At 44.9% G+C, this 27029-nt stretch overlaps 1 protein-coding gene and 1 pseudogene across 1 annotated transcript; both read left to right on the top strand.

The window, feature by feature from the left end:
• The first annotated feature begins 12634 nt into the window (after nucleotides 1-12634).
• Nucleotides 12635-13580, top strand: LOC119923681 (annotated as a pseudogene).
• A 6492-nt stretch (nucleotides 13581-20072) lies between these two features.
• Nucleotides 20073-21020, top strand: LOC119923692 (olfactory receptor 7G3-like). Its single transcript, XM_038742998.1, has one exon. The coding sequence runs from the start codon at nucleotides 20073-20075 to the stop codon at nucleotides 21018-21020; it is 948 nt and encodes a 315-aa protein (XP_038598926.1).
• Nucleotides 21021-27029: the final 6009 nt, after the last annotated feature.

Here is a 27029-nt window from a genome sequence, read left to right as displayed (position 1 = left end):
TTAATATCTGTCTCCCCCTCTAGACTGTAAGCTCCTTGGAGGCAGGAAAAGTGTCTACCAACCTCTGTTATATTGTACTCTCCCAAGTGCGTAATACACGGTTCTGCATTCATTCATTCATTCAATCATTTTTTTTGAGTGCTTACTGTGTGCAGAGCAGTGTACTAAGCGCTTGGGAAGTACAAGTTGGCAACATAGAGAGACGGTCCCTACCCAGCAACGGGCTCACAGGCTATAAGGGGGAGAGAGACAACAAAACAAAACATGTGGTCAGGTGTCAAGTCATCAGAATAAATAAAAGTAAAGGTAGATGGACATCATTGACAAAATAAATAGAATAATAAATATGTACAAGTAAAATAAAGAGTAATAAATCTATACAAACATATATACAGGTGCTGTGTGGGGAAGGAGGTAGGGTGGAGGGATGGGGAGGGGGAGAGGAAAAAGGGGGCTCCATCTGGGAAGGCCACCTGGAGGAGGTGGGCTCTCAGTAGGGCTTTGAAGGGAGGAAGAGAGCTAGCTCGGTGGATGTGTGGAGGGAGGGCATTCCAGGCCAGGGGGAGGACGTGGGCTGGGGGTCGACGGCGGGAAATGTGAGAATGAGGCACAGTGAAGAGGTTAGCGGCAGAGGAGCAGAGGGTGCGGACTGGGCTGTAGAAGGAGAGAAGGAAGGTGAGGTAGGACGGGGTGAGGTGATGGAGAGCCTTGAAGCCAAGAGGGAGGAGTTTTAGCTTGATGCGTAGGTTTCTGCATTCATTCATTCAATCGTATTCATTGAGCGCTTACTGGGTGCAGAGCACTGTACTAAGTGCTTCGGGAAGTACAAGCTGGCAACATATAGAGATGGTCCCTACCCAACAACGGGCTCACAGTCTAGTCTGCACAAAGTAGACTCTCAATAAATATGACTGATTGATTGAAATATAAATTGCCTATAATCATGGTATTTGCTGAGCACTCACCATGTTCCAAGCACTGTACTAAGTCCTCGGGTATATACAATTTAATCATGTCGGATACAGTCCCTGTCCCGCAAAGGGGGTTGCATTCTGATTATGTACTCCCTGCTCAATGAGAATACAGACTAGGCCTTGGGTACTTTTATATATAGAGAAAATATGTCTTTGTCTCTTTTCTATAAAGAGGGGTTTCTGTGAAATCTGTCTGGGCATGAGCCCATTACCTTGTTTTGGGGAGGTTATTGAAGCAATTTGCTCTCTTCCTTAACCCACTGCTGAATCCCGAGAGGGTAGGTTAACAACAACCCTCCCCCAGCCTTCTGGATGCTCTCTGTGCCTCTTGGGGTGCAGGAGGGAGGTTTCACAGAATACCCATTTTTGGGGAGCACTAGCCAGAGGTATTGCCTAATGAGAGAATGAGAGGGTGAAGCAGTTTGAGTTCTCCTGTTAGCTGGGATGGTTTTGCTCAGGGAAGTAAAGTCCTGGGGTATATGATGGCGAAACAGCTTGGTTGCCCCTGGCTTATCAGCCCCATAGGGAGCAGGGCAGAAGTGGTACTGTGCTTCTGCAGTGGCTACAATATGATGTGCCATCTGCATAATTTCCTGGTACAAATCTGGAACCAATCTCCTCTTAAAGCGATGTGGAACATGACACAATCAATCAATCAATCAATGATATTTATAGAGCAAAGCACTGTACTAAGTGCTTGAAAGAGATTTGGTAGACATATTCCCTATCCACATTGAGTTTAGTGTCTAGAAGATGGTAATATTCTGGATGTGCACAGCATCTTTCGAGAAGGTGAATGTGCTTTCTTCCATATTACCTCATTTTATGTTCACCCCATCTCCATGGAGTTAGGGAGGAGAGGTTACTAGCCTAGTTTAACAAAAGGGGAACTTGTGGCACAGAGAGGCTCAGTGACTTACCCAATGTCACACATTTAAACAATAGAAGAGCCAGGACTAGGGTCATGTCTTTTCACTTTGAGCCTTGTAATCTTTCTACTCATAGAGGAACCTCTATTCTGGTTTTCTAGTCATTAGTAAAGCATCTTACATCGCCAGTATACCTAAATTCTGGCAAGTAACTGGGAACATCTGGCTTTCTTGAGAACTTCAAGTCCCTGATGTTACTGCCTAAAAGTATAGCCAGTCGTGTCAGCTTGGAAGATAGCTTGTTAAACCCTTTATTTATTACCAGTTGGGCTTGGTAGTCCAATTCTAGTTTAGTCTTTTCAACAAATTCTACGTTGTCTTGATGGAAACTAGTTTTGGAATACAATTCTTTTCCTTGAGTAAGTTCTTCCAATGCACATGGCATTGACATCATTAGAAAGCATTCATTGAGAAGCTGCTATTTAGCGATGGTTTAGATGGTAGAGTATAAACTGCTTGTGGGCAGGGAATGTGTCTTGCATTTCTGTTTTATTTTCCCAAGTTCTTAGAGCAGCACACAGTGCCCAGTACTTAGTACAATGTCTGACACATAGTAAGCACTTAATGATGATGGTATTTGTTAAGCGCTTACTGTGTGCCAAGCACTGTTCTAAGCACTGGAGTAGATACAATCAGATTGTCCCACGTGGGGCTCACATTCTTAATCCCCATTTTACAGATGAGGTAACTGAGGCACAGAGAAGTGAAGTGATTGGTCCAAAGTCACCCAGTTGGTAAGTGGTGGAGCTGGGATCAGAACCCACAACCTTTTCTCCGGAGCCCGGGCTCTTGCCACTAAGCCACGCTGCTTCTTAATAAAGACCCGAAAAACAAAAAACAAACCATAATTATGACGATCATGAAGTTGATGATGATCTAACTCATTCATTCATTCAATAGTATTTATTGATCGCTTACTGTGTGCAAAGCACTTTACTAAGCACTTGGGAGAGTACAATACAACAATAAATGGACATATTCCCTGTCCACAGTGAGCTTATGTCTCTTCTCTGATAAGAAGGCTATGGAGATTATCGGTTGCCATTGACATCATCCTTATCATCATTGCTATTTATTGTCTACTGTATGAAGAATACTGTATTAGGCACTTGACATCAAATCTCATTACATCCAGAGCCCCACCTGCAATCAACAAACAGCGGTCTGATGGGTAGCCTGGATGGGGACCAGGATAAGGCATCTGAATCCCTCCATTATAGCCCAGAGGGGCGGGGACAGAGATCAGGCACTTAGTGTTTGTTTGTTTTTGAATTCATCAATCATACTTATCGAGTGCTAAGTATATGCAGTGCACCGTTTCTAACAGGGAGCTTGGGACTTGTGGAACGGTGGTCCCAGGGGCCCAGAGACTCCTGCAAATAGTACTGCCTCGAGCTCCTTCCCTCCCACACTACCTTGTGGGTGAGGAGTCAAGATTCCAGCTTGCAGCAGCCTTGCTTAGGAACTCTGAGCAGGGCAATTCCTGCAGCCAAGAGGAGACAAATACAAGATAGAAGCCCCTGCACTCAGAGTCAGAGGCTGGCACGGACATTCCAGGTAAGAGCTACCTCAGGGGAAGGACAGACCCAGCAGCATCTTTGGCCCCCTGGACAAGTCTCCTGTGGTGAATCCTTTGGAAAATAGGAGGAGTTTGATATAATTGGTATTTCTGAAATATGGGGAAGCAAAGAAAAGCAGTTGCTGAATGCAACAGAGGTAAAAGACATGGTCTTTACAATGAAAGTTTTTACAATCTAATGTAGAAGACAGGCAGATACATTATTTACAATCAGTGGAGCAGGAGGAAAGATGATACAGATAAAACTGGAATAAGAAGGGAATGAAAAAATGGATAAGAGAATAAAATGAAAACAAAAATAGGATGAAGATCATACTATAGAGTCAGTTGTGCTAAAACACATGTCTTCACTATATGTTTTGGATAGAACACAGTTTTTGGAAGAATTAGCGAACAGTCTTCCAAAAACACACATCTTCTCTGGATAAGAAGAGATGCAGTATAGGCAGTGATGAACATTATGGAAATACTATAATGTGAGTTTTCCTTCATGTGGGGTTCTCCAAGTACATAGTGCTAATGAAAGTTAGTGAAAGCTGCATGTGAGTAAATAAACACTTAGGGGTGTGCTAAGATGACATGAGCTCGGATGTTGGGCCTCAATCAGGGACTCCATCCTAGAGGAAGAGGGATTTCAGGAGAGCTATGAAGCTGGGGAGAGTTGAAGGGAGAATGAATTCTGGGCAAGGGAAAGGGAGTGAGGAATCAATCAGTTGGGGGAGAGGCAAGAGAGTGGCACAGATTTGGAAAGGCTGTGGGAGACTTTCTCTTGAAAGCTGGTAAGAAGGAGAGGGTGGAAGTAGAGATAGAAGAGCATCATGGAGGTTAAAGGTGGGTCTTGGGCAAGTTAGGTCTGATGCTTTCGATTTCACCAGCAAAGGAGTTGACAAGGTCATCAGAGATTAGGGAAGGAGGAAGTGAAATTTAAGGTTTTGGATAGGGCAAATTACTCTTTTCTGGGACTGTTAGTCCTGGAGCCAACATTGAAAAATTACACATTGAATTGTGTTATAAATCATGTGCTGGACCTAGTGCAGGAGATAGAAGAATAGCTCTGCCATAGTGATCATGACTTGAGAACATTTGACATTCTTGCTGGGAAGAAATCCACAAACTCACAATCATGGGCTACTGAATTTCTAAAAAAAAATTACAAAACATAGAGCTTAGTGAGGAAAAAGCTGACAGTGGGAGTTAAAAAAAAAAACGAGTGACTTACTCGAAGCCAGGAAGGTGTTACAAAGCACCCTTTCATATGCCCAGCTAAGAACCAAAAATTGTAGGTAACCAAACAAAATTCCTTCATGACTAACTGGAACAATAAGAATAATAAATGATGGTATTTATTAAGCACTTATTCTGTGAAATCCGTGAGCCGTTGTTGATAATGACAATGATAACAATAATAATGGTGCTACTTGATAAGCACTTACTATGTGCAAAGCACTGTTCTAAGTACTGGGGTAGATACAAGGTTATCAGGTTGTCCCACGTGGGGCTCACAGTCTTAATCCCCATTTTACAGATGAGGGAACAGAGGCACAGAGAAGTTAAGTGACTTGCCCAAAGTCACACAGTTGTCAAGTGGTGGATCCAGGATTAGAACTCATGACCTCTGACTCCCAGTCTGTGCTTTTTGCACAAAGCCACGCTACTTCCCTACCAGGATGAATGGTATTTAGGGGATTGGACATCATGGAAAGAAAAAGAGAAATCACTCATGATTCTCAGTGACCGAGTTCTTATCCTGGATTTGGAGAAGGCCCAGGAGAGAACAGTGATGGGGAAGAAAGTCTGGGAGTGGAGTGTCTGAAGAAACTGGGATTTTGCAGTCGGGTGAGGAGAAGCCTGAGGGGTCACTGATGATGGGTTCTGAGTTTTTAATGGGGCGTTCCATGGAGAATGGGGAGCAGCCAGACTGGGAGAGCCCAGTGCTATGCCTGGGGGTAGGGCGGAATTGAATTTCCAAGTGCTTAGTACAGTGCTCTGCACACAGTAAGTGCTCAATCAATGCTATCGAATGAATCCACTACACCCTGTGCTGGCACACACACGGGCCCAGTAAGGGCAGACCCAGGACCCCAGGAAGGCTGGAGAGTGGGAGTGGGAGAATTTCAGATGAACGAGATCTCCAGCCAGACCCCAGGCCTCCTAACCACCTGTCCAATAGAACTGGGGTGGTCTGAAGTTGAGTGACGGGTTCTCTCCACTGTTTACTCTGCCCATGATAACCCCCCCCCCACAAAATACACACACACATACACACATTAAACCACATAGAATCTAGGTTGAGGCAGAACCAGTCTGTGATTGATCTGTCATCTCATTCTCCTGCCATGTCTCTCCCAGCAGATTCTCTGGCCCCATGGCGAAGGGGAACCAAACCAGCGTCTCGGAATTCCTCCTACTGGGACTGTTTGACTGGGTGGAGCAGTGGCAGCTTTTCTTCAGGCTGTTCCTCTGCATGTACCTGCTTGGGGTCCTGGGGAACCTGCTCATCATCCTGGCTGTCGGCTCCGACCCGCACTTGCACACCCCCATGTACTTCTTCCTCATCAACCTCTTCCTGGCCGACGCCTGTCTATTATCTACCATGATCCCCAAGATGTTGGCCAACCTCCAGAATCAAGATAAATCCATATCCTATGCTGGCTGCCTGGCCCAAATGTTTTTTTTTTCTTCTCTTTGTAGGTCTAGACAATTTCCTCATCACCGGGATGGCTCGTGATCGCTACCTGGCTATTTGCCACCCCCTCCACTACACCACCATCATGAATCCACGGCTCTGTGCCCTGATGGTTGCTGGGTCCTGGAGTGTCAGTGGCCTTAATGCTCTGGTTCACACATTATTGGTGGTTCTGCTATCTTTCTGTACAGACAATGAAATCCTTCACTTTTTCTGTGAGTCTAATCGGGTCCTAAAGATTTCCTGCACAGACACTTTGATCAATGATGTATTGCTATATGTGCTGACTGTTATATTGGGTATTTTTCCCTTTGTGGGTATCGTTTTCTCTTACACCCGCATCATAACCACCATACTGGAGAGTCCCATCTGCCAAACGAGGATATAAAGCTTTCAACAGCTGCTGCTCACCTGCTGCTCACATCTATTAGGGGTCTCCTTATTCTACGGCACTGGTTTTGGGGTCTACCTCAGCCCCGTATCTACCCAAGCATCACGGAAGGGCTCGATTGCCTCTGTGATGTACACGGTGGTCACCCCCATGCTGAACCCCTTCATTTACAGCCTGAGGAACAAAGACAGGAAAGAGGCTCTGAGAAATGTGTTCAGAGGGAAAACTCTCTTCATGCAAAGACTGTGATTCATTCTGCTGCATCCTGGAAGGAAACAGGATCTGATGGAACAAGCTTTTGAGTCACGAATCCTCTTTGAGTTAGACCAATCACCATTTTTGAGAACAGAACACATTTGTCAAAATCCATTCTTGTTAGGGTCAAGTGCACTGGCTGTCCCCTGCTCCCTCTCCCTTCTGTGCTGCCTATTCCTTTGAATTTGTACACTTTTATTATTCATTCTATTGTATTTATTGAGCACTTACTGTGTTCAGAGCGCTGGACTAAGTGCTTGGGAAGTACAAATCGGCAGCATATAGAGATGGTCCCTACCCAACAAAGGACTCACAGTAAACACTTGATATTAACCTCACCTTCTTCCCATAGTACTTATGTACACATCTATAATTTATGTTAATATCTGTCTCCCCCTCTAGACCATAAGCTCCTTGTAGGCAGGAAAAGTGTCTACCAACTCTGTTATATTGTACTCTCCCAAGCGCTTAATACAGTGTTCTGCCCATAGTAAAGAGATATGATTGATTGATTGAAATGTTAATTGCCTATAATCATGGTATCTGCTAAGCACTTAGTATGTTCCAAGCACTGTACTAAGCCAGATACAGTCCCTTTCTCGCAAAGGGGGTTGCATTCTGATTATGTACTCCCTGCTCAATGAGAATAAAGCCTGGGACTTGGGTACTTTTATATAGAGAGAAAATATGTTTTTGTCTCTTTTCTATAAAGAGGGGTATCTGTGAAATCTGTCTGGGCATGAGCCCATTATCTTGTTTTGGGGAGGTTATTGAAGCAATTGGCTCTCTTCCCTAACCCACTGCTGAACCCTGAGAGGGTAGGTTAGCAACAACCCTCCCCCAGCCTTCTGGATGCTTCCCGTGCCTCTGGTGGTGCAGTGGGGAGGTTTCGCAGAATACCCATTTTTGGGGAGCACTAGCCAGAGGTATTGCCTAATGAGAGAGTGAGAGGGTGAAGCAGTTTGAGTTCTCCTGTTAGCTGGGATGGTTTTGCTGAGGGAAGTAAAGTCCTGGGGCATATGATGGTGAAACACCTCGGTTGTCCCTGGCTCATCAGCCCCATAGGGAGCAGGGCAGAAGTGGTACTGTGCCTCCACAGTGGCTACAACGTGATGTGCCGTCTGCATAATTTCCTGGTACAAATCTGGAGCCAATCTCCTCTGAAACCAATGTGGAACATCACACAATCAATCAATCAATGATATTTACAGAGCAAAGCACTGTACTAAGTGCTGGAAAGAGGTTTGGTAAACATATTCCCCATCCACATGGAGTTTAGAGTCTAGAAGATGACAGCGTTCAGGATGTGCACAGCACCTTTTGAAGAGTTGAATGGGCTTTCTTCCATATTACCTCATTTTATCTTCACCCCATCCTCATGGAGATAGGGAGGAGAGGTTACTAGCCTAGTTTAACAAAGGGGGAAATTGAGGCACAGAGAGACTTGGTGACTTACCCTAGGTCACATATTTAAACATTAGAAGAGCCAGGACTAGGGTCATATCTTCTCACTTTTAGCCTTGTAATCTTTCTACTCATAGAGGAACCTCTATTCTGGTTTCCTAGTCATTAGTAAAGCATCTTACATCGCTAGTATACCTAAATTCTGGCAAGTACTGGGAATATCTGGCTGTTTTGAGGACTTCAAGTCCCTGATGTTACTGTCTTAAAGTAGAGCCAGTCATGTCAGCTTGAAAGATAGCTTGTCTGACCCTTTATTTGTTACCAGTTGGGCTTGGTAGTCCAATTCTAGTTTAGTCTTTTCAACAAATTCTATGTTGTCTTGATAGAAACTAGTTTTGGAATACAATTCTTTTCCTTGAGTAAGTTCTTCCAATGCACATGGCATTAACATCATTAGAAAGCATTCATTCAGAAGCTGCTACGTAGCGATGGCTTAGACTGTAGAGTACGAACTCCTCGTAGGCAGGGAATGTGTCTTGCATTTCTGTTTTATTTTCCCAAGTGCTTAGAACAGCACACAGTGTCCAGTGCTTAGTACAATGTCTGACACATAATGATGTAATTAGTAAGCACTTAATGATGATGGTATTTGGTAAGCGCTTACTGTGTGCCAAGCACTGTTCTAAGCCCTGGGGTAGACACAAGGTAATCAGGTTGTCCCACGTGGGGCTCACAGTTTTAATCCCCATTTTACAGATGAGGTAACTGAGGCACAGAGAAGTGAAGTGATTGGCCCAAAGTCACCCAGTTGGTAAGTGGTGGAACTGGGATCAGAACCCACAATCTCTGACTCCTGAGCCCGTGCTCCTGCTGCTAAGCCACACTGCTTCTTAATAAAGGCCCGAAAAACTAAAAACAAAACTTAATGATGATGATCATGAAGATAATGAAGATCTAATTCATTCATTCATTCGACAGTATTTATTGATCTCTTACTGTGTGCAAAGCACTTTACTAAGCAACTGGGAGTGTACAATATAACAGTAAGTGGACGTATTCCCTGTCCACAGTGAGCTTATGTCTCTTCTCTGATAAGAAGGTTATGGAGATTATCGGTTGCCATTAACATCATCATTATCATCATAATCATCCTTGCTATTTATTGTCTTCTGTATGAAGAATACTGTATTAGGCACTAGACATCAAATCCCATTGCATCCAGAGCCCCACCTGCAATCAACAAACAGCTGTCTGATGGGTAGCCTGGATGGGGACCAGGATAAGGCATCTGAATCCCTCCATTATAGCCCAGAGGAGCTGAGACAGAGATCAGGTACTGAGTGCTTGTTTGTTTGTAAATTCATCAATCATACCTATCGAGTGCTTACTATATGCAGAGGACTGTTTCTAACAAGGAGCTTGGGACTTGTGGAATGGTGGTCCCAGGGGCCCAGAGACTCCTGCTAATAGTCCTGCCTCGAGCCCCGTCCCTCCCACACTATCTTGTGGGTGAGGAGACAAGATCCCAGCTTGCAGCAGCCTTGCTTAGGAACTCTGAGCAGGGCAATTCCTGCAGCTAAGAGGAGACAAATACAAGATAGAAGCCCCGGCACTCAGAGTCAGAGGCCGGCACGGACATTCCAGGTAAGAGCTACCTCAGGGGAAGGACACCCGCAGCAGCATCTTTGACTCCCTGGACAAGTCTCCTGTGGTGAATCCTTTGGAAAATAGGAGGAGGTTGATGTAATTGGTATTTCTGAAATACAGGGAAGCAAAGAAAAGCAGTGGGTGAATGCAATGGAGGTAAAAGACATGGTCCTTACCATGAAAGAGTTTACAATCTAATGTGGAAGAGAGGCTGATACATTATTTGCAATCAGTGGAGCAGGAGGAAGGATGACACAGATAAACCTGGAATAAGAAGGGGATGGGAAAATGGATAAGAGAATAAAATGAAAACAGAAATATGATGAAGATCATACTATACAGTCAGTTGTGCTAAAACACATGTCTGCACTATGTGTTTTGGATAGAACACAGTTTTTGGCAGGATTAGGGAACAGTCTTCCCAAAACACACATCTTCTCTGGATAAGATGAGATGCCGTATAGGAAGCGATGAACATAATGGGAGTTTAGTGACTTGCCCAGGATCACACAGCAGGCAAGTGGCAGAGTCGCGACCAGAACGCAAGTCTCCTGACTCTCGGTCTGGAGCTCTTTACAACACAGAGTGTGGCACAGACCGAGGAAGGGGACTGTTGGGAAGCTGGGAGATGAGCAAAGGGACTGGGGGGATGCATTGGTCTCGCCAGGAGATGATTTTGACACCTGTCTACATGTTTTGTTTTGTTGTCTGTCTCCCACTTCTAGACTGTGAGCCTGTTATTAGGTAGGGACCATCTCTATATGTTGCCGACTTGTACTTCCCAAGTGCTTAGTACAGTGCTCTGCACGCAGTAAGCACTCAATAAATATTATTGAATGAATGAGTACTATAATGTGAGTTTTCCTTCACGTGGGGTTCTTCAAGTACATAGTCCCAAATAAGTGCTAGTGAAAGCTGTATGTGAGTAAATAAACCCTTAGTTGTATGCTAAGATGACATGAGCAGGGATGGTGGGCCTCAGTCAGGGACAGCATCCTGGAGGAAGAAGGATTTCAGGAGAGCTATGAAGCTGGGGAGAGTTGAAGGGAGAATGAGTTCTGGGCAAGGGGAAGGGAGTGAGGAATCAATCAGTTGGGGGAGAGGCAAGAGAGAGGCACAGATTTGGAAAGGCTGTGGGAGACTTTCTCTTGAAAGCTGCTAAGAAGGAGAAGGTGGGAGTGGAGATAGAAGAGCATCATGGAGGTTGAAGGTGGGTCTTGGGCACGTTAGGTCGGATGCTTTCGATTTCACCAGCAAAGGAGTTGACAAGGTCATTGGAGATTAGGGAAGGAGGAAGTGAAATTAGAGTTTTTGGATAGGACAAATGACTCTTTTTTGGGACAGTTAGTCCTAGAACAAACATGGAAAAATTGCACATTGAATTGTATTATGAATCGTGTGCTGGACATAGTGCAGGAGATGGAAGAATCGCTCTGCCATAGTGATCATGACTTGAGAACCTTTGACATTGTTGCTGGGGAAGAAATCCACAAACTATCATGGGCTGTTGAATTTCTAAAAAAAATTTACAAAACCTAGACCTTAGTGGGGAAAAAGCTGACAGGGGGAGCTAAAAAAAAGAAAAATGAGTGACTTAAAGCCAGGAAGGTGTTAAAAAACACCTTTTTATAAGCCCAGGTAAAAACAAAAAAAAAAGCAGGTAACCAAACAAAATTCCTTCATGGCTAACTGGAATAATAAGAATAATAAATGATGGCATTTATTAAGCGCTTATTATGTGCCAGATTCTGTGAAATCTGTGAGTTGTTGCTGATAATGGAAATAATAACAATAATAATGATGATGGTACTTGATAAGCGCTTACTATGTGGAAAACACTGTTCTAAGCCCTGGGGTAGATACAAGGTTATCAGGTAGTCCCGCGTGGGGCTCACAGTCTTAATCCCCATTTTACAGATGAGGGAACTGAGGCACAGAGAAGTTAAGTGACTTGCCCAAAGTCACACAGTTGACAAGTGGTGAAATGAGGATTAGAACCCATGACCTGTGACTCCCAAGTCCGTGCTTTTTCCACAAAGCCACGCTGCTTCTCTACCAAGATGAATGGTATTTAGGGGATTGGACATCATGGAAAGAACAAGAGAAATTACTCATGATTCTCAGTGACTGAGTCCTTATCCTGGATTTGGAGAAGGCCCAGGAGAGAACAGTGATGGGGAAGAAAGTCTGGGAGTGGAGTGTCTGAAGAAAACTGGGATTTTTCAGTCAGGTGAGGAAAAAACTGAGGGGCCACTGATGATGGGCTCTGAGTCTCTGATGGGGCGTTCCATGGAGAATGGGGAGCAGCCAGACTGGGAGAGCCCAATGCTATGCCTGGGGGGTAGGGCAGTATTGTATTTCCAAGAACTTGGTACAGTGCTCTGCACACAGTAAGCGCTCAATAAATACTATCGAATAAATCTGCTTCACCCTGTGCTGGCACACACATGGGCCCAGATAGGGCAGACCCAGGAACCCAGGAAGGCTGGAGAGTGGGAGTGGGAGAATTTCAGATGAACGAGATCTCCAGCCAGACCCCAGGTCTCCTAACCACGTGTCCAATAAAGCTGGGGTGGTCTGAAGTTGAGTGACAGGATCTCTACACGGTTTACTCTGCCCATGATAACACCCCACCCCCCCAAAAAAAAACACACACACACATATACACACATTAAACCACATAGAATCTAGGTTGAGGCAGAACCAGGATGTGATTGATCTGTCATCTCATTCTCCTGCCATGTCTCTCCCAGCAGATTCTCTGGCCCCATGGCGAAGGGGAACCAAACCAGCGTCTCGATATTCCTCCTCATGGGACTGTTTGACTGGGTGGAGCAGCGGCAGCTCTTCGGGCTGTTCCTCTGCATGTACCTGCTTGGGGTCCTGGGAAACCTGCTCATCGTCCTGGCTGTCAGCTCCGACCCGCACCTGCACACCCCCGTGTATTACTTCCTCGTCAACCTCTCCCTGGCCGACGCCTGTATATTATCTACCATGATTCCCAAAATGTTGGCCAACCTCCAGACCCAAGATAAATCCATATCCTATGCTGGCTGCCTGGCCCAAATGTTTTTTTTTCCTTTTCTTTGTATGTCTAGACCATTTCCTCCTCACTGGGATGGCTTATGATCGCTATGTGGCTATATGCCACCCCCTCCACTACACCACCATCATGAACCCACGGCTCTGTGCCCTCATGGTTGCTGGGTCCTGGAGTGTCAGTGGCCTTGATGCCCTGATTCACACATTATTGGTGCTTCCATTATCTTTCTGTACAGACAATGAAATCCTTCACTTTTTCTGTGAGCCTAACCGGGTCCTAAGGCTTTCCTGCACAGACACTTTGATCAATGATGTACTGCTATATGTGCTGACAGTTATATTGGCTATTTTTCCATTCGTGGGTATCATTTTCTCTTACACTCGCATCATAACCACCATACTGAGAGTCCCATCTGCCAAAGGAAGATATAAAGCTTTCAACACCTGTTGCTCACACCTATCCGGGGTCTCCTTGTTCTATGGCACTGGTTTCGGGGTCTACCTCAGCCCCGTATCTATCCAAGCATCACGGAAGGGCTCGATAGCCTCCGTGATGTACACGGTGGTCACCCCCATGCTGAACCCCTTCATCTACAGTCTGAGGAACAAAGACATGAAAGAGGCTCTGAGAAATGTGTTCAGAGGGAAAACTGTCTTCATGCAAAGACTGTGATTCATTCTACTGCGTCCTGGAAGGAAGGAGGATCTGATGGAACAGCTTTTGAGTCTTGAATCCTCTTTGAGTGAGACCAATCACCATTTTTGAGAACAGAACGCATTTGTCAAAATCCATTCTTGTTAGGGTCAAGTGCGCTGGCTGTCCCCTGCTCCCTCTCCCTTCTGTGTGGCCTATACCTTTGTATTTGTACACTTTCATTATTCATTCAATTGTATTTATTGAGCACTTACTGTGTGCTGAGCGCTGTACTAAGCGCTTGGGAAGTACAAATCAGCAACATATGGAGATGGTCCCTACCCAACAATGGGCTCACTGTAAGCACTTGATATTCACTTCATCCTCTTCTCCATAGTACTTATGGAAATACCTATAATTTATGTTAATGTCTGTCTCCCCCTCTAGACTGTAAGCTCCTTGTAGGCAGGAAAAGTGTTTACCAACTCTGTTACACTGTACTCTCCCAAGCGCTTAATACACTGTTCTACATTCATTCATTCATTCAATCATATTTATTGAGTGCTCACTGTGTGCAGAGCACTGTACTAAGCGCTTGGGAAGTACAAGTTGCTAACATAGAGAGACGGTCCCTACCCAACAACGGGCTTACAGTCTGGAAGGGGGAGACAGAGAACAAAACAAAACATATTAATAAAATAAAATAAATAGAATGAATATGTACAAATAAAATAAATAAATAAATAGAGTAATAAATATGTACAAACATATATACATATATACAAGTGCTGTGGGGAGGGGAAGGAGGTAAGGCGGTGGGAATGGGGAAGAGGAGGAGGGGGAGAGGAAGGAGGGGGCTCAGTCTGGGAAGGCCTCCTGGAGGAGGTGAGCTCTCAGTAGGGCCTTGAAGGGAAGAGGAGAGCTAGATGGACATCATTGACAAAATAAATAGAATAGTTAATATGTACAAGTAAAACAAATGGAGTAATCAATTTGTACAAACATATATACAGATGCTGTGTGGGGAATGAGGTAGGGCAGGGGGATGGGGAGAAGAAAAAGGGGGCTAAGTCTGGGAAGGCCTCCTGGAGGAGGTGGGCTCTCAGTAAGGCTTTGAAGGGAGGAGGAGAGCTAGCTTGGCGGATGTGCGGAGGAAGGCATTCCAGGCCAGGGGGAGGACGTGGGCCGGGGGTCGATGGCGGGAAAGGCGAGAACGAGGCACAGTGAGGAGGTTAGTGGCAGAGGAGCTGAGGGTGCGGACTGGGCTGTAGAAGGAGAGAAAGGAGGTGATGTTGGAGGGGGCGAGGTGATGGAGCACCCTGAAGCCAAGAGTGAGGAGTTTTAGCTTGATGCGTAGGTTTCTGCATTCATTCATTCAATCGTATTCATTGAGTGCTTAGTGTGTGCAGAGCACTGTACTAAGTGCTTGGGAAGTACAAGCTGGCAACATATAGAGATGGTCCCTTCCCAACAACGGGCTCACAGTCTAGTCTGCCCGCAGTAGACACTCAATAAATATGACTGATTGATTGAAATGTAAATTGCCTGTAAGCATGGTATTTGCTGAGCACTTACCATGTTCCAAGCACTGTACTAAGCCCTCGGTTATATACAATTGAATCACATTGGATACAGTCCCTGTCCTGCAAAGGGGGTTGCATTCTGATCATGTACTACCTGCTCAATGAGAACAAAGACTAGGCCTTGGGTACTTTTATATAGAGAGAAAATATGTTTTTGTCTCTTTTCTATAAAGAGGGGTATCTGGGAAATCTGTCTGGGCGTGAGCCCATTACCTCGTTTTGGGGAGGTTATTGAAGCAATTGGCTCTCTTCCCTAATCCACTGCTGAACCCTGAGAGGGTACGTTAGCAACAACCCTCCCCCAGCCTTCTGGATGCTTCCCGTGCCTCTGGGGGTGCAGGGGGGAGGTTTCACAGAATACCCACTTTTGGGGAGCACTAGCCAGAGTTATTGCTTAATGAGAGAGTGAGAGGGTGAAGCAGTTTGAGTTCTCCTGTTAGCTGGGACGGTTTTGCTGAGGGAGGTAAAGTCCTGGGGCATATGAAGGTGAAGCACCTCGGTTGCCCCTGGCTCATCAGCCCCATAGGGAGCAGTACCTTGTATCTACCCCGGAGCTTAGAACAGTGCTTGACACAAGCTGTGTGACTTTGGGCAAGTTATTTAACTTCTCTGTGCCTCAGTTACCTCACCTGTAAAATGGGGATTAAGGACTGAGCCCTACGTGGGACAACCTGATTACCTTGTATCTCCCCCTGTGCTTAGAACAGTGCTTTGCACATAGTAAGCGCTTAATAAATGTCATCAAAAAAATGCCTTCATTATAGTAAGCGCTTAACAAATACCACCATTATTATCTTCTAGACTGTGAGCCCATTGTTGGGTAGGGACCATCTCTGTTGCCGATTTGCACTTCCCAAGCGCTTAGTACAGTGCTCTGCACACAGTAAGCGCTCAATAAATACGATTGAATGAATGAATGAATGAATGAATGAATGAATGAATGAATGAAGTGGTACTGTGCCTCCACAGTGGCTACAACAAGATGTGCCTTCTGCATAATTTCCTGGTCCAAATCTGGAGCCAATCTCCTCTGAAAGCGATGTGGAACATCACACAATCAATCAATCAATGATATTTATAGAGCAAAGCACTGTTCTAAGTGCTTGAAAGAGATTTGGTAGACATATTCCCCATCCACATGGAGTCTAAAGTCTAGAAGATGATAATATTCAGGATGTGCACAGCACCTTTCAAAGAGTTGAATGGGCTTTCTTCCATATTACCTCATTTTATCTTCACCCCTTCCCCATGGAGACAGGGAGGAGAGGTTACTAGCCTAGTTTAAGAAAAGGGGAAATTGAGGCACAGAGAGGCTCGGTGACTTACCCAAGGTCACACATTTAAACAATAGATGAGCCAGGACTAGGGCCATGTCTTCTCACTTTTAGCCTTGTAATCTTTCCACTCATACAGGAACCTCTATTCTGGTTTCCTAGTCATTAGTAAAGCATCTTACATCACTAGTATACCTAAATTCTGGCAAGTACTGGGAACATCTGGCTGTCTTGAGAACTTCAAGTCCCTGACCTTACTGCCTAAAAGTATAGCCAGTCATGTCAGCTTGGAAGATAGCTTGTCTGACTCTTTATTTATTACCACTTGGGCTTGGTAGTCCAATTCTAGTTTAGTCTTTTCAACAAATTCTATGTTGTCTTTAAGGAAACTAGTTTTGGAATGCAATTCTTTTCCTTGAGTTAATTCTTCCAATGCACCTGGCCATAACATCATAAGAAAGCATTCATTGAGAAGCTGCTATTTAGCGATGGCTTAGATGGTAGAGTATAAACTACTTGTGGGCAGGGAATGTGTCTTGCGTTTCTGTTTTATTTTTCCAAGTGCTTAGAGCAGCCCACAGTGCCCAGTGCTTAGTACAGTGTCTGACACATAGTAAGCACTTAATGATGATGGTATTTGTTAAGCGCTTACTGTGTGCCTAGCACTGTTCTAAGCGCTGGAGTAGATACATGGTAATCAGGTTGTCCCACGTGGGGCTCACAGTCTTAATCCCCATTTTACAGATGAGGTAACTGAGGCACAGAGAAGTGAAGTGATTGGCCCAAAGTCACCCAGTTGGTAAGTGGTGGAGCTGGGATCAGAACCCACAACCTTTTCTCCGGAGCCCGGGCCCTTGTCACTAAGCCACGCTGCTTCTTAATAAAGACCCGAAAAACAAAAAAAACAAACCATAATTATGACGATCATGAAGATGATGATGATCTAGTTCATTCATTCATTCAATAGTATTTATTGATCGCTTACTGTGTGCAAAGCACTTTACTAAGCACTTGGGAGAGTACAATATAACAATAAGTGGATGTATTCCCTCTCCACAGTGATCTTATGTCTCTTCTCTGATAAGAATGGTATGGAGATTATTGGTTGCCATTGACATCATCCTTATCATCATAATCATCATTGCTATTTATTGTCTTCTGTATGAAGAATACTGTACCAGGCACTTGACATCAAATCTCATTGCATCCAGAGCCCCACCTGCAATCAACAGCAGTCTGATGGGTAGCCTGGATGGGGACCAGGATAAGGCATCTGAATCCCTCCATTATAGCCCAGAGGGGCTGGGACAGAGATAAGGCACTGAGTGTTTGTTTGTTTTTTAATTCATCAATCATACCTATCGAGTGCTTACTATATGCAGAGCACTGTTTCTAACAAGGAGCTTGGGACTTGTGGAATGGTGGTCCCAGGGGCCCGGAGACTCCTGCAAATAGTCCTGCCTCGAGCCCCCTCCCTCCCACACTACCTTGTGGATGTGGAGACAAGATTCCAGCTTGCAGCAGCCTTGCTTAGGAACTCTGCACTCTGAGCAGGACAATTGCTGCAGCAAAGAGGAGACAAATAAAAGATAGAAGCCCCTTCCTTCACTCAGAGTCAGAGGCCGGCACGGACATTCCAGGTAAGAGCTACCTCAGGGGATTGAATGAATAAATGAATGAACAAAGTGTGTGGCCTGCGTTGTAGCAGGAAATCAGTGAGGTAAGGTAGGACGATTGAGTGCTTTGAAATCAATGTTAAGGAGTTTCTGTTCAATGCAGAGGTGGATGGGCAACCACTGGAGGTTCTTGAGGAGTAGGGAAACATGGACCGAACAATTTTTTTTTAGATAAATGATCTGAGCAGCAAAATGAAATATGGACTGGAATCCCATCTCTGCCTCTTGCCTGCTGAGTGACCTTGGACAAGTCACTTAGTCTCCATGTGTTTCAATTCCCTTACCTGTAAAATGGGAATATAATACCTGTTCTCTCTCCCTCTTAGACTGTGAGCCCCATGAGGGTCAAGAACTCTGTCTGATCTGATTATCTTGTACCTACCCCAGCACAGTATCTGGCAATCAGTAAGGACTGATGAAGTCCTGAGAAGAATGTGTAATCTATTGTTCAAAGAGGACTAGCAAATCTTTAATGCCACATCTCTTTCATAAATGGTTTCCAGAGGACATCATGGGAATTTTTATACTGTTGAGCTCACTTCTATGCCTAAGCAATTAGTCTAAGGATAAGGATGATATTGCTAAGTAATAATAATCCATTAATCAATTGTATTTGTTGAGTGCTTACTTTGTGCAGGGCACTGTATTAAATAACTGTTAAATTATTAACAGTTACTTAACATTCGGCAAGCAGTACCAAATAGCTGTCCAAAATACCAAAGGTCCAATTTCAGACCCTAACTGAACTCCTCCATGACGTTTCCATGATTTCCAAACTCTAGAATAAAAAACACAGTTTCTTAGACTAGCCAATAGTTGGGCTACCAGTAGATTCAGAAGGTTGGGGCTTTGGATTGGAGTAACTGGGAAAATTCTTGCTTGCAAGGTCCACAATAGGTCATGAAAGGAAAAGGTAGGAAGAAGCCATATACCTTCCATGAGGATGGATGTCAAAGATGGCAACCATGATACGCTTTCCTGCAAGCATCTTTTGTTGCCACTGTCTACTGTATTGAATAGATCATTGGACTGATTCAGGTGAGGCTGTTGCCCAACATAACTCAAGTGAGGATCAGCCCAATTTTATGCCCAGGCACCGAAGCCTAGGAAAGATAACACAGGAGCTGAAAGTTGATGGAAATGAGGCCCAGAGCTACCTAGGTGATTCAGTTCAGCAGTATGGCTCTGTCTTTTCCAGCTTCAACCCCTTTTTATGTCACTTCATCGGCCATGACCCCAATATAGGGAGAGGCCACTGTGTACCACTTATGTAGTAATAGTAATATATTTAGCTATAAACATATATATATATATATATATAAATCCTATATTATAAATTATTTACCCATATTAATGTCTGTCTACCCCTCTAGAATGAAAGTTTATTGTGGGCAGGGAATGTGTCTACTAACTCTGTTATATTGTATTCTGGCTTAGTGGAAATAGCCCAGGCTTGGGAGTCAGAGTTTGTGGGTTCCCATCCCAGCTCCACCACTTGTCAGCTGCGTGACTTGGGCAAGTCACTTAACTTCTCAGTGCCTTAGTTACCTCATCTATAAAATAGGGATTAAGAATTTGAGCCCCGCGTGGGACAACCTGATTACTTTATACCTACCCCAGCTCTTAGAACAGTGTTTGGCATATAGTAAGCGCTTTACAAATACCATCATTATTATTATTATTACTCTCCCAAGCCCTGCAAACAGTAGGAACTTAATAAATACCATTTATGATGATGACTGCTGCTATGAACTATGCCACTGTGCACTATGCTTAGCACAGAATTTGGTACATAGTAAGCACTATACTAAACACTGGGAAAAAGTGGGAATTAGACACAGACCCTGTCCCTTAAGGGCTTTCACAATTTTTATGTAGTTCCATTCCCAAATGACTCCAAGCCACTTGTGGAGAAAGGGGAAATTGTCCTGAAGCAAGTCTAATTGCTCCATCATCCCATTCCCTTGCCTCATCTCCCCCAACAGATCCTCCGGCCCCATGAAGAGGGGAAACCAAACCAGCATTGCGGAATTCCTCCTCCTGGGATTGTCTGACCGGGCAGAGCAGCAGCAGCTCCTCTTTGTGCTGTTCCTCTGGATGTACCTACTCGGGGTCTTGGGGAGCCTGCTCATCATCCTGGCCATCGGCTCCGACCCGCACCTGCACACCCCCATGTACTTCTTCCTCACCAACCTCTCCCTGGCCGACATCTGCTTCCTGTCCACTACGGTCCCCAAGATGCTGGCCAACATCCAGACCCACAGCAAATCTATATCCTATGGTGGCTGCTTGGCACAAATGAATTTTTTTATGTTATTTTGTAGCATAGACCACTTTCTTCTCACCGGGATGGCTTTTGACCGCTATGTGGCCATATGTCACCCCCTCCACTACACCATAATCATGAGCCCAAGGCTCTGTGCCCAGATGGTTGCTGGGTCCTGGATTGTCAGTATTCTCAATTCCATAAGACATACTTCATTATTGTTTCAATTATCCTTCTATGGAGACAATGAAATCTTTCACTTCTTCTGTGAAATTAAGCAGGTGTTAAAGCTTTCCTGCACTGACACCCTCATCAGTGTTGCAATGCTGTTTACACTGCTAGTGGTGCTGGGTATAGTTCCCCTCATCGGCCTACTATTCTCTTACACTCGCATTGTCTCCACCATATTGATTATCCCATCCGCAGTGGGGAGAAGTAAAGTTTTCTCCACCTGTGGCTCTCACCTGTCCGTAGTCTCCTTGTTCTATGGCACTGGTTTTGGGGTCTACTTCAGTCCCACATACACCCATGCATCCCGACAGCTCTCGATAGCATCCGTGATGTACACTGTGGTCACCCCCATGCTGAACCCCTTCATCTACAGCCTAAGGAACAAGGACATGAAATGGGCCCTGAGAAAGCTCATCAGGAGGAAAACTCTCTTCTCTCAGGGACTTTGACTCCCACTCTTGGGACTTGGGAGGCAGCATATCTGGTGGATTACTCAAGTTTAACAAAACTTCAATATTACTGATCAAATTTGCCCAGATTATGTTTTTTAGGAATGGGTAACAATCGTTATCATCAATTTACTGTGATTGAATGCATCATAATTACCTCCAGGGGACACCAAAGCTTTCCTTGTAGACTAGAAGAGCATCCATTGGCAGAAGTATTTTGGGAAATTGGTGGTTTCCAGATCCCCAGGATGGTTGTAAGCACTTTCCATCTGCATAGGGGTGTGAGTTTAGACTGGTATGGGTCAGGGGATCTGATTCTAACCCTAACAACCCTGGGCAAATCACTTCTTTTTGCCTCAGTTACCCTATCTGTAAAATGGGGATAAAATCCTCCTCCCTCCAATTTAGAATGTGAGCCCCATGTGGAACGGGGACTGCGTCTAACCTGATTATCTTTTATCTACCCCAACACTTAGTACAGAGCCTCGCACATGGTAAGTGCTTAACAAGTACCATAAAAAATTTAAAAATCAACGATCCACTGAACTCTCCTTCCACTGTTGAGAATGGGGTTCTCTGAAGTGTCAAGGATTTGTTCTTTAATATGGGGATAGATGAGCCTAAATTTCCAAAAATAAAGCATCCAAATTTAAGCTTCAACTAATGCTAATTGTTGGTGGGCCCAACCTGCTCCATATTTCCATTGTTGAAAGAATTCTTCAGGCTGTAGTGAGATTATGGCCACGTTTATGATCAGTCTCTGTGGTGCAAGTCATATCATTGGACCCAACCTTCACTTCTAACCGAAGCCCAGCCCCAAACATCCTCAGACCTAAAATAAACACATGCCCTAGCCCTTGTTATCTTCCTAATTTTAGCTCTAACTGGCAACATAACCCTTATGCCTATCCTAGATTTGACTTCACCCTGACCCTAATCTGAAACATGGTCAAATCAAGGGCACATCCAGCTCCATATTCTGCATCTGATAGTGACAAAAGGACATTTGGAAGAACAATGAAATGTTTGCCTTCCTGACTAACTAAAGGTCTGAAGCAGCTGCCGACCCTAACGTTTTCCCTCTACATTTCCAGTTTGCCCTCCAGGAACCCATTATGGGTTTAAATCCCCCCCCCACACACACACACACACCCACCCCTCCACTTTTATACTGTGAGCTTGTTGGGGGCAGGGATTGTCTCTGTTTCTGAATTTTACTTTCCAAGTGCTTAGTACAGTGCTCTGTACACAGTAAGTGCTCAATAAATGCGATTGAATGGATTCATTCACTCAATTGTATTTATTGAGCGCTTACTGTGTGCAGAGCACTGGACTAAGCTCTTGGAAAGTCCAAGTTGGCAACATATAGAGACGGTCCCTACCCAACAGCGGGCTCACAGTCTAGAAGGGGAGACAGACAACAAAACAAAACATATTAACAAAATAAAATAAATAGAATAGTAAATATGTACAAGTAAAATAAATAGAGTAAGAAATCTGTACCAACATATATACAGGTGCTGTGGGGAGGGGAAGGAGGTAGGGTGGGAGGGATGGGGGGAGGAAGGAGGGAGCTCAGTCTGGGGAGGCCTCCTGGAAGAGGTGAGCTCTCAGTAGGGCTTTGAAGGGAGGAAGAGAGCTAGCTTGGCAGATGTGCGGAGGGAGAGTATTCCAGGACAGGGGGAGGACGTGGCCCGGGGGCTCGATGGAGGGACAGGCGAGAACGAGGCACAGTGAGGAGGTTAGTGGCAGATGAGCGGAAGGTGTGGGCTGGGCTGTAGAAGGAAAGAAGGGAGGTGAGGTAGGAGGGGGTGAGGTGATGGAGAGCCTTGCAGCCGAGAGTGAGGAGTTTTTGCTTGATGCATAGATTGATTGGTAGCCACTGGAGATTTTTGAGGAGTGGAGTAACATGCCCAGAGCGTTTCTGCACAAAGAATGGATGAATCTATACCCCTAAACTTGTCACCAGCTGAGAGAAGTAGTGTTTCCTTTAGTATGTTTTGAATCTGCCACTTAGAGTTTTAGGGGGTGCCCTACTCAATTAACTTATTGGGATGTGGTGAACAACAATTTTCCACCTTCCCTTTCTGTTCCCTTCCTGATTTTGAAAACTTAGAATCAGCCTTCATTTTTCCAGAGTGATGAGTCCTGATCTTTTCAGTTTCAAACAGCCCCAGTGGTTCCCAATGGCTGCCCACATTTGACATTAATTCTTGACCATCAGGCTCAAGAGTCTCCACAAGTTGGTTTCCACCCCGGGGCTGAAATCTTCTCTTACCCCAACCCAGGTCATGCTTTTCACTCAGCCCCAGCTGTCCACCACATCTCCCCTTCCAGTCTTGTAAGTGACCTATTCTCCCTACCTGGAGTGCCCCCCACCCCAACTTTACTTGATCTAATTACATCCCTCACCTTCTTCAAAATCCCTACAAAATCCCTTCTCCTACAAGATGTGTTTCCTGATTAATCCACTACTGTCTCTGTTTCTTCCTTTGTCTGTTTAAACCCACCTGTAAGTTTATTTCTTTTAAGCTCTTGCCTCTTTTTCTTGGGTATGTTTGTGTCACTGTCCATTAATCAGTCAATCTTATTTATTGAATGCTTACTGTGTGCAGAGCACTGTACTGAGCACTTGGGAGAGTACAATTTAATAGACATATTCCCTGTAAATATAATCTCCTTGAAGGCAGGGTTGTTGTGTTATTCTACTTTTCAAATATCCTTTGGCACTCAGTTGCACAAAATCAGCAACCAATGAATGTTATTGATGGTGTTGTACTGCTGATGAGATGGGATAATAATAATAATTGTATTGGTAAAGTGCTTACTCTACTCAACCCTGGGATAGATTCGAATAAATGGATCAGACTCAGTCCCTGTCCCACATGGGCTCACAGTCTAAGAAGGGGTGTTTAAACTCCATTTTGCTAATGAGGAACCTGAGGTAAAGCGAAATTAAGTAACTTGCCCAGGCTCACCCAGTGGGCAAGTGGCAGAACCCAGGTCCTCTGACTCCCAGGACCAAGCTGTCTTCACTAGACCACACTGGAGGGGACATGGGATCAAAAGATGTTGATTTCAGATTGGGAAGAATGGAGCTTGGGTAAAAGCAGAGATGAAGCCAGAGGAGAAGATGAGATTTGCTGAAACTAGTGAAAGAAGGGAGAAGAGGGGAGAAGCAAGGTTGTCTGTGGTCAACTCTGACGATTCCCTCATCTGCTGCCAGAGCCACAGGCCATGGCTGGGCAGCAGCTCAGTAAGACCCTTTTGGTGGGCAGCAAGTTTCCAGGAGTACAGGAAGGTGGGAAGCATGATGGTGGGAAGCATAATGGGTGGGTCACTACTCTACCCTATCCAGGAGGACAACCATCATACAATTCCTTCAAGAGTTCTGATGCCACTGGCAGAGCCCTGGGTTGGATGGGCCACTGGGCTACCACAGTAATGGCATTATGTATGGTTTTATGTGCTTATGTCCAAGTCTCCTCTTCCCTACACATCACAGGGTGAACTGTACAGATATCTTAGACCCACATGTCTCTCTTTCTTTCTTCTCACTGTTATTGAAGCCCAGGTTAGGACAATTAATAGTAACAATAATAATAATGTTATTTCTTAAGCATTTACTATGTGCCAGGCATTGCAATTATTGTGAGGAGAGTTTGGAAGAGAGAGGCAGTCTTTCAGGAGTACACCTTGAGAAAGGGGGCTAACTAGGAAGGGGGTCCCAGAAAATCCTGGCCCATGGTGGTGCTTTCTCTCCAACAGGAGAGCAGCAGGGCCCTGTCCTCAATGAGATTTCATCCCTCCCCACTGCCACCAATCAACACTACTATGGTCAGCAATCATCTGAAATATCTCCCTCAACAGTGGGGATGGGGTGAAGACGAGATGCTGAGTCCTTGTCTCTAACAAGGAGCTCAGGGAATCATGGCCTGGGAGGATCAGGGGCCCCAGGGGCCCAGAGACTCCTTCAAATAGTCCTGCCACAAGCCCAACTCCTTCCCACACTGCCCCTGGGAGAGAAAAACAGGATTCCAGCTCATGCCAACCTTTCTTAGGAACCCCAAGCTCTGAACCTCACTTTTTTCTCCCTTCTGCTTGGGTGTTTCCTGCTGCAAAGAGGAGACAAGTGACAGATGAGGAGCCCAGACACTCACAGTTAGAGTTCGGGACCGACACGGACCCTCCAGGTAAGAGCTGCCTGGTGGGGAGGATAGACACTGCAGCCATATCTCTTGCTCCTTGCGGGGAACCTCTTTCCTGAAATTCCTAAATGAAGAGCTGTGGAAGCAGCTGTACTGACAGAGATGGGGAGATGCTGGCTCCTGGCTCAGGATGCAGAGGATCCACAAGACTATTTTTTTTTTATGGTATTTGTTCATCAAGCCATCCTATTGATTGAGCTCTTACTGTGTACAGAGCACTGTGCTAAGCAGTTGGCAATATAACAGAGCTGGTAGTCACGTTCCCTGCCCACAGTGAGCTTAGTTTGTTAAACACTTACTATGTGCCAGGCACCATACTGCCACATAGATAATCAGGTTGGATATAGTCTATTTCCCACTTGGGGCTCACAGCGTTAAATCCCATTTTACAGATAATAAAAATCAATAGTCGCGGTACTTGTTAAGGTCCTACTATGTGCCAAGCACTGTTCTAAGCACTGGGGTAGATACAAGTTAATCAGGTCGGACACAGTCCCTGTCCCACGTGGGGCTCACATTCTTATCCCCATTTTACAGATGAGGGAACTGAGGTACAGGGAAGTGAAGTGACTTGTCCAGGGTCACACAGCAGACATATGGCATAGCCGGGATTAGAACCCAAGTGCTTTTGACTCCAGATCCGGACTCTATCCACTAAGCCAGAGAAGCAGCAAGGCTTAGTGGAAAGAGCACGGGCTTGGGAGTCAGAGGTCGTGGGTTCTAATCCTGACTCCACCACTTGTCAGCTGGGTGACTCTGGGAAAGTCACTTAACTTCTCTGTGCCTCAGTTACCTCATCTGTAATATGGGGATTAAGACTGTGAGCCCCATGTGGGACAAACTGCACGGAAGGAGGCAATAGTAAACCAAAAAAACTCTATCATCATCAATCGTATTTATTGAGTGCTTACTGTGTGCAGAGCACTGTACTAAGCGCTTGGGAAGTACAAATTGGCAACATATAGAGACAGTCCCTACCCAACAGTGGGCTCACAGTCTAAAAGGGGGAGACGAAACCAAACATACTACAAAATAAAATAGAATAGATATGTACAAGTAAAATAAATAATTAAATAAATAGAGTAATAAATATGTACAAACATATATACATATATACAGGTGCTGTGGGGAAGGGAAGGAGGTAAGATGGGGGGATGGAGAGGGGGACGAGGGGGAGAGGAAGGAAGGGGCTCAGTCTGGGAAGGCCTCCTGGAGGAGGTGAGCTATGGATACACTACCAGAACGATTGCAGAAGGAAGTGGGACGTTCTGGGAGAGATGTATCTATGGCATCGCTATGGGTCGGACACAACTCGACAGCATAAGACAACAACCCTTCTCCCCCTCCTAGACTGTGAGCCCATTGTTGGGTAGGGACCATCCCTATATGTTGCCGACTTGTACTTCCCAAGCGCTTAGTACAGTGCTCTGCACACAGTAAATGCTCAATAAATATGATTGAATGAATGAATGAGCAACTATATACATATACAGTTGCTCATTCATATATATATGAATATATATATATATATATATATATATATAGTATATATAATATATGCCACACTGCCAGGCCCTTTACTGCCACATAGATAATCAGGTTGGATACAGTTCATTTCCCACTTAGGGCTCACAGCTTTAAGCTCCATTTTACAGATGAGGTAACTGAGGCCCAGAGAATTTAAGTGACTTTCCCAAGGTCACACAGCAGACATGTGGCAGAGCTGAGATTAGAACCCAGTATTCCAGTCATGTTTCAGAACTCTGTGAGGGCGCAGGAGATGGAGGGATAGTCTCAGACA

This window comes from Tachyglossus aculeatus, unplaced genomic scaffold, assembly GCF_015852505.1.
Source record: "Tachyglossus aculeatus isolate mTacAcu1 unplaced genomic scaffold, mTacAcu1.pri scaffold_218_arrow_ctg1, whole genome shotgun sequence".
NCBI lineage: Eukaryota > Metazoa > Chordata > Mammalia > Monotremata > Tachyglossidae > Tachyglossus > Tachyglossus aculeatus.
The sequence above is the reverse complement of the archived record's forward strand: the minus strand, read 5'-3'. Positions and strand labels throughout refer to the sequence as shown.